This window comes from Oncorhynchus mykiss, chromosome 3 (assembly GCF_013265735.2).
Source record: "Oncorhynchus mykiss isolate Arlee chromosome 3, USDA_OmykA_1.1, whole genome shotgun sequence".
NCBI lineage: Eukaryota > Metazoa > Chordata > Actinopteri > Salmoniformes > Salmonidae > Oncorhynchus > Oncorhynchus mykiss.
In genome coordinates, this window is record NC_048567.1 from 23,268,179 (window position 1) to 23,283,620 (window position 15,442).

Below are 15,442 nucleotides of genomic sequence, written 5' to 3' on the forward strand. Positions count from 1 at the left end.
TCCTCCCCGGCACAATGCCCCAGCTGCGCATCCAGGCTGCTCAAACGTTGTCTATGTTTGGCAGCACATACCTGTGTGAACAACTGTTTTCTTTGATGAACCTGAACAAAACATCACACAGAAGTCGACTTACTGCTGAACACCTCCACTCAATTCTGAGGATTTCTTCAGCTCAGAGCCTTACCCCGAACATTGATGAACTTGTGGAAAAGATGGGACACCACCAAGTATCACCCTCAACCTCAAACAAGTGAACATTACTGTGCAATCACATATTTAGAGTTTTTACTCAGTTCAAGTTTAAAAGTTAAAATTTAATATTTGTTTTCACTGCATGTTACTTCTCCTTAAACAAAGTGTTGTTTTTGATTAATAGATTTTTGCACTTTATTTTTTTGTATTTCAATCCAATTATATTTTAAAAATATTTCAGTTGAGTGGATGATAGAAAATTGCTATTATTGTTTTTTCTTTGAAGTAAATTTAGCCCACTTTTGCTAAAATAGAAAATATAGTCTACTGATGGTGCCTTGAATACCGGTTTCTTTCATTTAATGTTCATGTTATGGGGATATTTATATAATGTCATGTTGTGTCTTGTCTCTGTCCTTTCCCTTCACCCTGTCTCCCTCTGCTGGTCGTTGTTAGGTTACCTTTTCTCCCCCGCTTTCTCCCAGCTGTTCCTTGTCTCCTCTAACTACCCATTCACCCCGTTTCCCACCTGTTCCCTTTTTCCCTCTGATTAGGTCCCTATATCTCTCTCTGTTTCTGTTCCTGTCCTTGTCGGATTCTTGTTTGTGTTTCATGCCTGAGCCAGACTATCGTCATGTTTGCTGTAACCTTGTCCTGTCCTGTCGGAATCTGCCGGTCTATCTGAGCCTACCTATGTTTGGTTATTAAAGAAGCTCTGTTTAAGTTAGTTCGCTTTTGGGTCCTCATTCACTCACCATAACAGAAGAATCCGACCAAGAATGGACCCAGCGACTTCGGATCCTCTCCACTCAGCCGTCGGGATCCAGGGAGCGATGCTAGGCAGACACGAGCAGGAAGTGTCTGCTGCTCGACATGCCGTTGAGACCCTGGCCACCCAAGTCTCCAACCTCACAGAACAGGTTCACCATCTCCGCCTCGATCCACCGGCCACTTCCAGGGCTTTCGAATCTCCGGAGCCCAGAATCAATAACCCGCCGTGTTACTCTGGGGAGCCCACTGAATGCCGCTCGTTCCTCACCCAGTGTGATATTGTGTTTTCTCTCCAGCCCAACACTTACTCCAGGAGCACTGCTCGTGTCGCCTACGTCATATCTCTCCTTATTGGACGGGCTCGTGAGTGGGGCACGGCAATCTGGGAGGCAAGGGCTGAGTGTACTAACCAGTATCAGGACTTTAAGGAGGAGATGATACGGGTTTTTGATCGATCTGTTTTTGGGGAGGAGGCTTCCAGGGCCCTGTCTTCCCTATGTCAAGGTAATCGATCCATAACAGACTACTCTATTGAGTTTCGCACTCTTGCTGCCTCCAGTGGCTGGAACGAGCCGGCTTTGCTCGCTCGTTTTCTGGAGGGTCTCCGCGCAGAGGTAAAGGATGAGATTCTCTCCCGGGAGGTCCCTTCCAGCGTGGATTCCCTGATTGAACTCGCTATTCGCATTGAGCGACGGGTTGATCTGCGTCACCGAGCTCGTGGAAAGGAGCTCGCGTTCTCCGTTGCCCCCCTCTCCGCATCACTACCATCTTCCTCTGCCGGCTCGGGAGCTGAGCCTATGCAGCTGGGAGGTATCCGCATCTCGACTAAGGAGAGGGAACGGAGAATCACCAACCGCCTCTGTCTCTATTGCGGTTCTGCTGGTCATTTTGTCACTTCATGTCCAGTAAAAGCCAGAGCTCATCAGTAAGCGGAGGGCTACTGGTGAGCGCTACTACTCCTGTCTCTCCTTCAAGATCCTGCACTACCTTGTCGGTCCATCTACGCTGGACCGGTTCGTCAGCTTCCTGCAGTGCCTTAATAGACTCTGGGGCGGAGGGCTGTTTTATGGACGAGACCTGGGCTCGGGAACATGACATTCCTCTCAGACAGTTAAGGGAGTCCACGGCCTTGTTCGCCCTGGATGGTAGTCCTCTCCCCAGGATTCAGCGTGAGACGCTACCTTTAACCCTCACTGTTTCTGGTAATCATAGCGAAACCATTTCTTTTTTGATTTTTCGTTCACCTTTTACACCTGTTGTTTTGGGCCATCCCTGGCTAGTTTGTCATAATCCTTCCATTAATTGGTCTAGTAATTCTATCCTCTCCTGGAACGTCTCTTGTCATGTGAAATGTTTAATGTCTGCTATCCCTCCTGTTTCCTCTGTCTCTTCTTCACAGGAGGAGCCTGGTGATTTGACAGGGGTGCCGGAGGAATATCACGATCTGCGCACGGTGTTCAGTCGGTCCAGGGCCACCTCTCTTCCTCCACACCGGTCGTATGATTGTAGTATTGATCTCCTTCCGGGAACCACTCCCCCACGGGGTAGACTATACTCTCTGTCGGCTCCCGAACGTAAGGCTCTCGAGGATTATTTGTCTGTAGCTCTTGACGCCGGTACCATAGTCCCCTCCTCCTCTCCCGCCGGAGCGGGGTTTTTTTTTGTCAAGAAGAAGGACGGGTCTCTGCGCCCCTGCATAGATTATCGAGGGCTGAATGACATAACAGTTAAGAATCGTTATCCGCTTCCTCTTATGTCTTCAGCCTTCGAGATCCTGCAGGGAGCCAGGTTTTTCACTAAGTTGGACCTTCGTAACGCTTACCATCTCGTGCGCATCAGGGAGGGGGACGAGTGGAAGACGGCGTTTAACACTCCGTTAGGGCACTTTGAATACCGGGTCCTTCCTTTCGGCCTCGCTAACGCTCCAGCTGTCTTTCAGGCATTAGTCAATGATGTCCTGAGAGACATGCTGAACATCTTTGTTTTCGTTTACCTTGACGATATCCTGATTTTTTCACCGTCACTCCAGATTCATGTTCAGCACGTTCGACGTGTCCTCCAGCGCCTTTTAGAGAATTGTCTTTTTGTGAAGGCTGAGAAGTGCACTTTTCATGCCCCCTCCGTCACATTTCTCGGTTCTGTTATTTCCGCTGAAGGCATTAAGATGGATCCCGCTAAGGTCCAAGCTGTCATTGATTGGCCCGTCCCTAAGTCACGCGTCGAGCTGCAGCGCTTTCTCGGCTTCGCGAACTTCTATCGTCGTTTCATCCGTAATTTCGGTCAGGTGGCAGCTCCTCTCACAGCCCTTACTTCTGTCAAGACGTGCTTTAAGTGGTCCGTTTCCGCCCAGGGAGCTTTTGATCTCCTCAAGAATCGTTTTACATCCGCTCCTATCCTTGTTACACCTGACGTCTCTAGACAGTTCGTTGTCGAGGTTGACGCGTCAGAGGTGGGCGTGGGAGCCATTCTTTCTCAGCGCTCCCTCTCTGACGACAAGGTCCACCCATGCGCGTATTTTTCTCATCGCCTGTCGCCGTCGGAACGTAACTATGATGTGGGTAACCGCGAACTGCTCGCCATCCGGTTAGCCCTAGGCGAATGGCGACAGTGGTTGGAGGGGGCGACCGTTCCTTTTGTCGTTTGGACTGACCATAGGAACCTTGAGTACATCCGTTCTGCCAAACGACTTAATGCGCGTCAGGCGCGTTGGGCGCTGTTTTTCGCTCGTTTCGAGTTTGTGATTTCTTATCGTCCGGGCTCTAAGAACACCAAGCCTGATGCTTTGTCTCGTCTCTTCAGTTCTTCAGTAGCCTCCACTGACCCCGAGGGGATTCTCCCTGAGGGGCGTGTTGTCGGGTTGACTGTCTGGGGAATTGAGAGGCAGGTAAAACAAGCGCTCACTCACACTCCGTCGCCGCGCGCTTGTCCTAGGAACCTTCTTTTCATTCCCGTTCCTACTCGTCTGGCCGTTCTTCAGTGGGCTCACTCTGCCAAGTTAGCCGGCCACCCTGGCGTTCGGGGTACGCTTGCTTCCATTCGCCAGCGTTTTTGGTGGCCCACCCGGGAGCATGACACGCGTCGTTTCGTGGCTGCTTGTTCGGTCTGCGCGCAGACTAAGTCCGGTAACTCTCCTCCTGCCGGCCGTCTCAGGCCGCTTCCTATTCCCTCTCGACCGTGGTCTCACATCGCCTTAGATTTTGTCACCGGACTGCCTTCGTCAGCGGGGAAGACTGTTATTCTTACGGTTGTCGATAGGTTCTCTAAGGCGGCTCATTTCATTCCCCTTGCTAAGCTTCCTTCTGCTAAAGAGACGGCACAAATCATCATCGAGAATGTTTTCAGAATTCATGGCCTTCCGTCAGACGTCGTTTCGGACAGAGGTCCGCAATTCACGTCTCAATTTTGGAGGGAGTTTTGCCGTTTGATTGGGGCTTCCGTCAGTCTCTCTTCCGGCTTTCACCCCCAGTCTAACGGTCAAGCAGAACGGGCCAATCAGACTATTGGTCGCATCTTACGCAGTCTTTCTTTTCGCAACCCTGCGTCTTGGTCAGAACAGCTCCCCTGGGCAGAATACGCCCACAACTCGCTTCCTTCGTCTGCGACCGGGCTATCTCCTTTTCAGAGTAGCCTCGGGTACCAGCCTCCGCTGTTCTCATCTCAGTTCGCCGAGTCCAGCGTCCCCTCCGCTCAGGCTTTTGTCCAACGTTGCGAGCGCACCTGGAAGAGGGTCAGGTCTGCACTTTGCCGTTATAGGGCGCAGACTGTGAGGGCTGCTAATAAGCGTAGAACTAAGAGTCCTAGATATTGTCGCGGTCAGAGAGTTTGGCTCTCCACTCAGAACCTTCCCCTTAAGACGGCTTCTCGCAAGTTGACCCCGCGGTTCATTGGTCCGTTCCGTATTTCTCGGGTCATTAATCCTGTCGCAGTTCGACTTCTTCTTCCGCGATACCTTCGTCGCGTCCACCCGGTCTTCCATGTCTCTTGTATTAAGCCCGTTCTTCGCGCCCCCGCTCGTCTTCCCCCCCCCCCCCCCATCCTTGTCGAGGGCGCACCCATCTACAGGGTCCGCAGGATTTTGGACATGCGTCCTCGGGGCCGTGGTCACCAGTACCTTGTCGATTGGGAGGGGTACGGTCCTGAGGAGAGGAGTTGGGTTCCCTCTCGGGACGTGCTGGACCGTGCGCTGATCGAGGATTTCCTCCGTTGCCGCCAGGTTTCCTCCTCGAGTGCGCCAGGAGGCGCTCGGTGAGTGGGGGGGTACTGTCATGTTGTGTCTTGTCTCTGTCCTTTCCCTTCACCCTGTCTCCCTCTGCTGGTCGTTGTTAGGTTACCTTTTCTCCCCCGCTTTCTCCCAGCTGTTCCTTGTCTCCTCTAACTACCCATTCACCCCGTTTCCCACCTGTTCCCTTTTTCCCTCTGATTAGGTCCCTATATCTCTCTCTGTTTCTGTTCCTGTCCTTGTCGGATTCTTGTTTGTGTTTCATGCCTGAGCCAGACTATCGTCATGTTTGCTGTAACCTTGTCCTGTCCTGTCGGAATCTGCCGGTCTATCTGAGCCTACCTATGTTTGGTTATTAAAGAAGCTCTGTTTAAGTTAGTTCGCTTTTGGGTCCTCATTCACTCACCATAACATATAAAGGAAATTTGTCTTTTGTGTCTGTTGAAAATTAAAGATTACTGACAGAGCCATAAGAAAATATTGCTTTATTTATCTGATCATATTGTAATATATTTGTTAGGTTTTCAGTAGGTTCAATTAGGTTCACTAGACTATATGCGTCATTTAAAAAATTTTCAATGAACATTCGAACAGTCCGGCCCTCGTCTTGTAGCTGATTTTTTTATTTGGCCCTCCGTCCATTTGACTTTGACACCCCTGTACTACAGGTATTTCAAATTAGGGTTCATGGCATTGTTATCACACTATGGGGAGGACGGTATTTGGTAACACTTTACTTGACATCTAGCGTCAAAACCTGTTATGACACGGTCATAACCTGTAATAATACGGTCATAACACTGTCATGATCCATATATTTACACCTGTGACATTCACTTTATATACACATGTATGTGGACACCCCTTGAAATTAGTGGATTTCAGCCACACCAGTTGCTGACAGGTGTATAAATCGAGCACACGGCCATGCAATCTCCATAGACAAACATTTGCAGTAGAATGGCCTTAATGAAGAGCTCATTGACTTTCAACGTGGCACCGTCATAGGATGCCACCTTTCCAACAAGACAGTTCGTCAAATTTCTGCCCTGCTAGAGCTGCCCCAGTCAATTGTAAGTATTGTCATTGTGAAGTGAAAACATCTAGGAGCAACAACGGCTCAGACGCGAAGTGGTAAGCCACACAAGCTCACAGAATGTGACCGTCGAGTGCTGAAGCACGTAGCGCGTAAAAATGATCTGACCTCAGTTGCAACACTCACTACCAAGCTCCAAACTGCTTCTGGAAGCAACGTCAGCGCAAGAACTGTCTGTTGGGAGCTTCATGAAATGGGTTTCCATGGCCGAGCAGCCGCACACAAGCCTAAGATCACCATGCGCAATGCCAAGCGTCGGCTGGAGTGGTGTAAAGCTCGCCGCTATTGGACTCTGGAGCAGTGGAAACGCGTTCTCTGGAGTGATGAATCACGCTTCACCATCTGGCAGTCCGACGGATGAATCTGGGTTTGGTGGATGCCAGGAGAACGCTACCTGCCCCAATGCATAGTGCCAACTGTAGAGTTTGGTGGAGGAAGAATAATGGTCTGGGGCTGTTTTCCATGGTTCGGCCTAGACCCCTTAGTTCCAGTGAAAGGAAATCTTAACGCGACAGCATACAGTGACATTCTAGACTTTTTTGACAAATTTGACAAATTTGTGGCAACAGTTTGGGGAAGGCCCTTTCCTGTTTCAACATGACAATGCCCCAGTTCACAAAGCAAGGTCCATACAGAAATGGTTAGTCGAGGCCTCCCGAGGGGCACAGCGGTCTAAGGCACTGCACCAAAGTGCTTGAGGTGTCACTGCAGACCCAGGTTCGATCCCAGGTTGTGTCACAACCGGCTGTGACTGGGAGTCCCATAGGGCGGCGCACAATTGCCCGGGTTAGGGAAGGGTCTGGCCGGGGGGGCTTTCTTGGCACATTGTGCTCTGGTGACTCCTTGTGGTGGGCTGACTTTGGTCTTCAGTTGAACTGTGTTTCCTCTGACACATTGGTGCAGCTGGCTTACAGGTTAACCGGCAGGTGTTAAGAAGTGCGTTTTGGCGAGTCATGTTTCGGAGGACGCATGACTCGAACTTTGCCTCTCCCGAGTCCGTTGGGGAGTTGCAGCGATGAGACAAGATCGAAAATGGGGGTAACATATATTTTTTTTAAATAGCAATTGGTTTGTCAAGATTGATGTGGAAGAACTTGAATGGCCTGCACAGAGCCTTGACCTCAACCCCATCGAACACTTTTGGGATGAATTGTAACACCGACTGCAAGCCAGGTCTAATTGCCCAACATCAGTGCCCGACTTCACTAATGCTTTTGTAGCTGAATGGAAGTCCCCACTGTTCCAACATCCCAACTGTTATAGCAGCAAACGGGGGAGCAACTCCATATTAATGCCCATGATTTAGGAATGAGATGTTTGTCGAGCAGGTGTCCACATACTTTTGAAGAGTGTCAAAACCCACATTTATTCAAATGTATTTTTCCCTGCGAAGAAGTTTCCTTTTTGAAAATGGGTTCCTTAAATATATTGTTGTTGTAGTAATGATTTCTTTACAGTCATCATTCTTTTGTCGTATCTTAAAGAACTTGTAGAAAATACACTTTATGACACCGTCAAGAGAAATTAGGACCATCCTGCGTCACTTTATGACACTGTCGTGTAGCATTATGACCATCCTGTGTCACTTTACTTGGACTAAAGAAATACACTTTATGACACTGTCGTGTAGCATTATGACCATCCTGCGTCACTTTACTTGGACTAAAGAAATACACTTTATGACACTGTCGTGTAGCATTACGACCATCCTGCGTCACTTTACTTGGACTAAAGAAATACACTTTATGACACTGTCGTGTAGCATTATGACCATCCTGTGTCACTTTACTTGGACTAAAGAAATACACTTTATGACACTGTCGTGTAGCATTATGACCATCCTGCGTCACTTTATGACACTGTCGTGTAGCATTATGACCATCCTGCGTCACTTTACTTGGACTAAAGAAATACACTTTATGACACTGTCGTGTAGCATTATGACCATCCTGCGTCACTTTATGACACTGTCGTGAAGCATTATGACCATCCTGCGTCACTTTACTTGGACTAAAGAAATACACTTTATGACACTGTCGTGTAGCATTATGACCATCCTGCGTCACTTTACTTGGACTAAAGAAATACACTTTTTGACACTGTCGTGTAGCATTATGACCATCCTGCGTCACTTTACTTGGACTAAAGAAATACACTTTATGACACTGTCGTGTAGCATTATGACCATCCTGCGTCACTTTACTTGGACTAAAGAAATACACTTTTTGACACTGTCGTGTAGCATTATGACCATCCTGTGTCACTTTACTTGGACTAAAGAAATACACTTTTTGACACTGTCGTGTAGCATTATGACCATCCTGCGTCACTTTATGACACTGTCGTGTAGCATTACGACCATCCTGCGTCACTTTACTTGGACTAAAGAAATACACTTTATGACACTGTCGTGTAGCATTATGACCATCCTGCGTCACTTTATGACACTGTCGTGTAGCATTATGACCATCCTGCGTCACTTTACTTGGACTAAAGAAATACACTTTTTGACACTGTCGTGTAGCATTATGACCATCCTGCGTCACTTTACTTGGACTAAAGAAATACACTTTATGACACTGTCGTGTAGCATTATGACCATCCTGTGTCACTTTACTTGGACTAAAGAAATACACTTTTTGACACTGTCGTGTAGCATTATGACCATCCTGCGTCACTTTATGACACTGTCGTGTAGCATTACGACCATCCTGCGTCACTTTACTTGGACTAAAGAAATACACTTTATGACACTGTCGTGTAGCATTATGACCATCCTGCGTCACTTTACTTGGACTAAAGAAATACACTTTATGACACTGTCGTGTAGCATTATGACCATCCTGCGTCACTTTCCTTGGATTAAGGATTATAACCATAGGCCTATCACGTACATGCCCTTGTGTCAGTCATCAGTTAAAAAGAGGGTGTCTTGTCCTGCTCTGGAAATCTACTCCTACATTCATCCCAGTCATCAGCAACATACTATTGGGGTAGGTGCATGTCTGACATCAATGTGTGCGCAATTACAATTATAATTTAATATGGCCAATTTCTGAAAATATTATATAACATAAAAATACTGTTGGCAAGTCAGCTATGGTGTAATGGAGTGAGTTTTGGCACTCTTATGTAGGTGTCATAAAATAAAATAACGCAATATATATCACAACAGGTCTAAATGTATTTGTCATGACAGTGTTATGACCATATTATGGCAGGCTATAACAAGTTATGTCAGCTGTTATGAAATGGTTATGGCCGTGTCATAATGTGTTATGACGCTAGGGGTCAAGTAAAGCGTTACCCAGCAGGGTAATGGGTTTTGTATTGCCAGTGGAGGCATATGGGAGATAGTTTGACTGATTTGTTTCCTCTATCGATAACATTTTCCCGGTCATGGTGCAACCCACCTAATGACTTTCCACACCTTCATTTGTCAATTAAATGAGTTTCAATTTACTATTTTAGTATCGATTCGGGGGTCGACTAAGCTGGGGCTCTAGTTGTTAAACTAGGGGAAACACTGCTCAATGTTGTGACAGTCATGCTGGGCTCTGATTAACGTTGCTGATCCTCCCCTCCATTTACCCTCCATTACCCTTTCATTATCCCTCGTTCTCCTTCCCTTTGTACAGTACCCCCCACTAAACTGCCCCCAACCCCCCTTCCTTCCTATCCCTCACCCTCATCCCCCGTCAACCTCACCCCACAACACTGTGGGGGGCCTCCCAGTAGGGGGGCGTCCCATCTGTGCCCCCCTCCTCTTGGCCAGGTTAGGGTATCTATCCCGGGGGAGTTGGCAGTCGAGCAGCCTTTACAAGCCTAATCAAGTTAATATTGAGGGGATTTGTGATGTGGCTCAGGTTCGGGTAATTCCATTGTGTCGCTGGGTTAGAGGGCTGTATTTGGTGGCGATTGGGGGTTGTGGTAAATCTTAATTGAGTTCATGATGGGGTAAGGAGGGAAGGCTCTGTGGTTACACTGGGTAACTGGTTAGGGTAAAGCTGTGGGAGTCGTGAGTGTTTAAACGAGGAGCTCAGAGAGAGAGAGAACCAAGCATAGCAAGAGCCAAGCCTTTTAAGGTAAAACATACAAAGAGCCATGGTGAATGTTTCTACTGGGTTTATTTCAGTTGGATTGTTTCGGTTTGATTTTAACACTTGAGAAAACTTGCAACCAAAATCTTTAAGCCAAATTGTAGGGTTTTTAGGACTGCTGTTTTAGGACACCATTTAAATGATGTCGAAACCAAAGTCAGTCAGCTAAATGGAAACAAGATTACACTCTGCTGGAGGCAGCTGGCAAAGAGCAGGAGAGCGGAAGGGGAGAGAGAGACATAAGGATAGTGGGAGGAGGAGAAGAAGAGGTGGTAAATCAGTGATAAATTAGAGCGATGGAGAAACTCAAGGGGCAGAGTGATAAAGGAGGGAGTAAGAGGACATTGAGAATGAGAAATAAAGAGATTACTAAGCGAGAGAGAGTCTCATGAGAGCTGTGTGTGTGTGTGTGTGTGTGTGTGTGTGTGTGTGTGTGTGTGTGTGTGTGTGTGTGTGTGTGCGTGTGCGTGTGTGGGTGCGGTGGAATTACATGTCAGTGCTGCATCTGCTTCTTGTGTGACTCAGCTGGATCACCATGGCAACCAACCATCCTCCTTACCCTCTTCTTAAATTTACTCTCTCTCTCTTTCCTATATAAACCACCTCTTTGTGCCAACATACAGTACTCTGGCACGGAGGGTACCCTGGTACCCTGGCACGGAGCCAATGCTCCTCGGTTGGCACGTTCAGCTCAGACAGAAAAGGGGCAGGATGCAGGAAGTGGTGCTGTAAGGAACCGAGCCCCCAATCACCCGCTTACTGGGCTGAATTGAAACTGTGAATCTCAAAGGCCATACTCACACCTCCATTCGTACTGCGCATTTACATTCATCTGTGTGAGTCTGTAGGTCTCTTGGCCTGTGTTTGGGGAACAGGGGAAGGGAGAGGTGCATTTATGTTGCTCTTCATATTCAAATTCTTCCAAGTGAATGTGAGTCCATCCGTAAGTGGTGATTTCCCCGTAAAATCCACGTGCAGATATTCAACCTGGAACCTAAGGGTTCTACCTGGAACCAAAAAGGGTTCTTCAAAGGGTTCTCCTGTGGGAACAACCAAACAACCCTTTTAGGTTCTAGATACAGTAGCAGCAGGAATATACATAGTATCTGGTTACTGTGGTTTCATTCAAGTTATAAGCAGTGAGAGACATTACCATTTCCCCTTGTAACCATTGTGATCGACCTAGTTTATAGAGTCTATGTCTTCTTATGCAACATGCCATACAACTCATTCTCGTAGTGGTTACAAGCATGTGAAGCAGCACATTTGGTTAGTAAGGTTCCAGTCTTGTTAAGAACTGAGATATTCAGATGCCAGATAGTCAGCAGAAAAAGCCATCTGCCTCTGTCATTTTTGTCCCCAGGCGGAAACCGTACACTGGCAAACTGGAGAAAAAAAGAGTCTAGGGCTCAGATGGCGGGAAGTGTGTGTGTGTGTGTGCGTGCGTGTGTGGAAAACAGCCTCTGGCTCTTAGTTTTTTTCTATTTTCTTCTCTGACAGAGTGATCACATTATCCCTTCAAATAGAGCCATGTTGACGGCCTGCTGGTGACACTTAATTAAGGCATCTGAGAGTCTGTTTTAGACTAAGAGTTGAAATTTCACTTCCATAAATGATATACACGGCTGCATATGTGGGATGTTGAAGAGCATTTTTTAGACCCCACATTCAGGGCTGGATTTCATCTGTATCGTGGAAGGTCCGCGATACAGCTCGATTTAAATTGAAAGACAATGTTCCCGCATAGATTTTTCTATTGTGTTGTATGATCGAACGTTTGCCAATGTGTATCTCTGTCTTGTTGTTTTTGTGGCACTGCTTTGCTTTATCTTGGCCAGGTCGCAGTTGTAAATGAGAACTTGTTCTCAACTGGCCTACCGGGTTAAATAAAGGTAAAATTAAGAAAGTACAAATCTGAGATTGTCCACGATACTTCCACGATACGGATTGAATCCAGCCCTGAAAGCTTTCAGACTCACATAATGAAGCACTTGGGATAGTTATAAACAGAAATTCTTGATTTTCTTAAACAGAGCAAACTGGATGTAAATGTGTGCCAACCATTCAAGCTTGAACTATGAATGACACGGTGGTACTGCTCTCACCCTAATCTAAACCATTTAGAGCCTGCACACACACACAGACAGAGATACACACACACACACACAATTTTGTTGAAGTGTTCTATTTGGTAAATAAACCCTCTTCCATTTCTCACCCGCCCTTCTTTTCTCTCCATCCTTGATTTATTTCCTTTACCCTCCTCTCATGGCCTCTCTCCACTCTTCCCTTATCTGGCCATTTTATCTGTCACCATATCTTTCCCTGGCTGCCCTTCTCTCTCCTCTCCGTATTCCATTACACACGCCTCATTGTTTCCACTACTACTACTTCCCCTCTTCGTCTTCATCTTCGTCTTCCTGTTCTTCCTCTTTCTTCTTCTTATTATTTTTGCTCCCCTCTCTCTCTCCGTCCCTCCGTCTCCATGCAGGTGTAATGCCCAGGACTACATCTGGCACAAGGGTTCCCGCTGTGAGTCGGTGGTGACAGAGTTCCAGGTGCTGTGTCTGACCATCGGGGCGTCGGCCCTCATGGTGCTGCTGCTCTTCATGATCATCGTCTGCTTCGCCAAGAAGCTCCACGTGCTCAAGACCGAGAACAGCAAGCTGCGCAAACGCAGGTAAGCTTACAGCGGGGGCCTGGGGAAACCTGCACAAATATAGGGGAGTCTATGGGCCAGATAAAACCAGTTAGCACAAAGGTGTAAGAAAACCAGGAAAAACCAGGCAGAGCAACCAGAGATCATAGAACCCATGGAAAACTGGCTGTGCAAATGCAGGTGAGCTTATGGACTAGAAAAACCAGGCAGCAGATAGAAAGATATTTGAGCTCTTGTATTCTCACAGCATATGTATGTGAATTTTTTTTAAATCACACTCACTATCAACAAAGCTTAGCATTTCTAGCACTTTTTAAAATGATCATATTTAGTATTCGAGAGAAGAGGCTGAGAGGGAGGGAGGGAGGGAGGGAGGGAGGGAGGGAGGGAGGGAGGGAGGGAGGGAGGGAGGGAGGGAGGGAGGGAGGGAGGGAGGCTGGACTGGAAAGAGGAGAATGGGGGATGGGTCACAAACAAGAAGAGGCGATAGACAGAACAGACAGAGGGGGAGAATTGGATGGATCAGATAAAGGGGGGAGGATATTAAATGAGCGAAGGAGACAATGAAGGAATGCGGAGGAAGAGGAGGGGGCGGAAAACACGATGACAAGATAGATGAGAGAAGAAACGCAGAAAGAGAGAAAAGATAAAGCAGAGAGAAAGAGAGAGAGAGAGAGAAAAAGGGAGGGATTGAGTTTGCATTGAAAGAGAACAGGATGAGGATAGATAGAACGCCTTCGCTGGTCGTTTTGCCTAGCAACAGTGAAGTCATGTAGGAGGGTGGATGAATGTGGATGCTTCCATCAGTAATGCACATTTCTTAGCTGAGGATGATGATGTTAGCATTATGATGATGATGAAGGAAAATGGAGCAGTCAGTGCGGTGGATAGCGTGCTGATGCCTAGCGCACGGTGCTAGCTGAAAATAGTGATGTCATTGCTGCTCTGGCTCCAGCTGAAAGTAGGGCAGTCTGATCAGGAGTGTATGAGAGGGGAGGGGAGACAAGGCAGGGGAGATGAAGTTGACCTACATACAGCTGTGCGACCTGAGGGTGTGAGTGTGTGTGCGTGCGTGCGCACGCGTGTGCACGCGTGTATAGGACACTGCTGATGAGGCTCATGTATACATGAGACGCCCACCTCTCTCTCCCTCCATCTGCTGCAGTCAAGATGAGGTATGCTTCCCTGTCAGAGAGAGAGGCAGAGAGAAAGATGGAGCGAGAGAGAGATGGAGGGAGAGAGGTGCTGGGGAAGGTGGGGAAAGAGAGAGGTCATGAATGGGAGGAAGGGGGAGAAAGGGAAGGAAAAAGAGTAGGGATTGAGGGAGGGAAAGAGAGAGAAAGCGAGAGGGGTGACAAGAGTGGCAGAAAGTGAATGGCAGAGGACAGAGAGAGAGAGAGATGCAGGTAACGTTATCTTTGCAGAGAGGAGAGTGTGTTCTGGCTGAAGAGCCAGATTAAAACTGACACACCCTGGCTTTAGTCCCTTTTCTCCTGGGCCACGGCTTAGAAACCACTCTCTCTCTCTCTCTCTCTCTCTCTCTCTCTCTCTCTCTCTCTCTCTCTCTCTCTCTCTCTCTCTCTCTCTCTCTCTCTCTCTCTCTCTCTCTCTCTCTCTCTCTCTCTCTCTCTCTCTCTCTCTCTCTCTCTCTCTCTCTCTCTCTCTCTCTCTCTCTCTCTCTCTCTCTCTCTCTCTCTCTCTCTCTCTCTCTCTCTCTCTCTCTCTCTCTCTCTCAGCCCTGTAGTATCCTCCTTTCAATGAAATTCAATTTGCTTTATTGGCATGATATAACAATGTATGTATTGCCAAAGCTTACTTTGGAGATTTCAATATTAACATCATTAAAATAATAATAATAAATATTGTCAACTTCTTTCTGTCTCCCTATTTATTTATTTATCTACTCCATCTCTCTAGCACACTCTCCCTCCTCATTACTTGAGCTTTGATTGGCCTGTCATATGAACTCATTAAATATAAATGTTGGCGCGGCATCTCAGTCAGACAATAGTAGGAACTGATGGGTCTACTTCAGTTTAACTATGGATATGATGAGGAGAGGGAGAGAAGGAGATCGAGAAGAGATCGAGAAGAGACAGAGAAACTGAGAAACTCTTTCCAGCCAGCAGACGTTTCGAGAATAACATAAAATGACAAATTACTGTTTGGGAGTCTGTTTTGGATATCAAGTTTCTCCAAGTTTTTAATTGGGTACACAAAGTGAATCACAGTGCTTCAATGTTAGGTCAATGGTGAGTCATTGTTGCCTGTTTGGAAAGTACCTCTCATTTTTGTTTTCAGTTACAAAACATTTTGCTATACAGTGTGCCCTATTGAATGCAACCCAGGATTGACTTTCAGTGGAAATAGCTATAGTCTACTTTTGATTCACAGCTGATTTGTTG

General features: G+C 47.1%; 1 protein-coding gene across 8 annotated transcripts in view; it reads left to right on the forward strand.

Moving 5' to 3' along the window:
• Positions 1-15,442, forward strand: part of LOC110514420 (chondroitin sulfate proteoglycan 5) — a 54,735-nt gene that overhangs the window by 31,917 nt on the left and 7,376 nt on the right. For all 8 annotated transcript variants that reach the window (XM_036972424.1, XM_036972426.1, XM_036972428.1 and 5 more), the window contains exon 3: positions 12,870-13,058. In XM_036972424.1, coding sequence (XP_036828319.1) covers positions 12,870-13,058 — 189 coding nt within the window. The remainder of the gene's footprint in view (positions 1-12,869; positions 13,059-15,442) is intronic.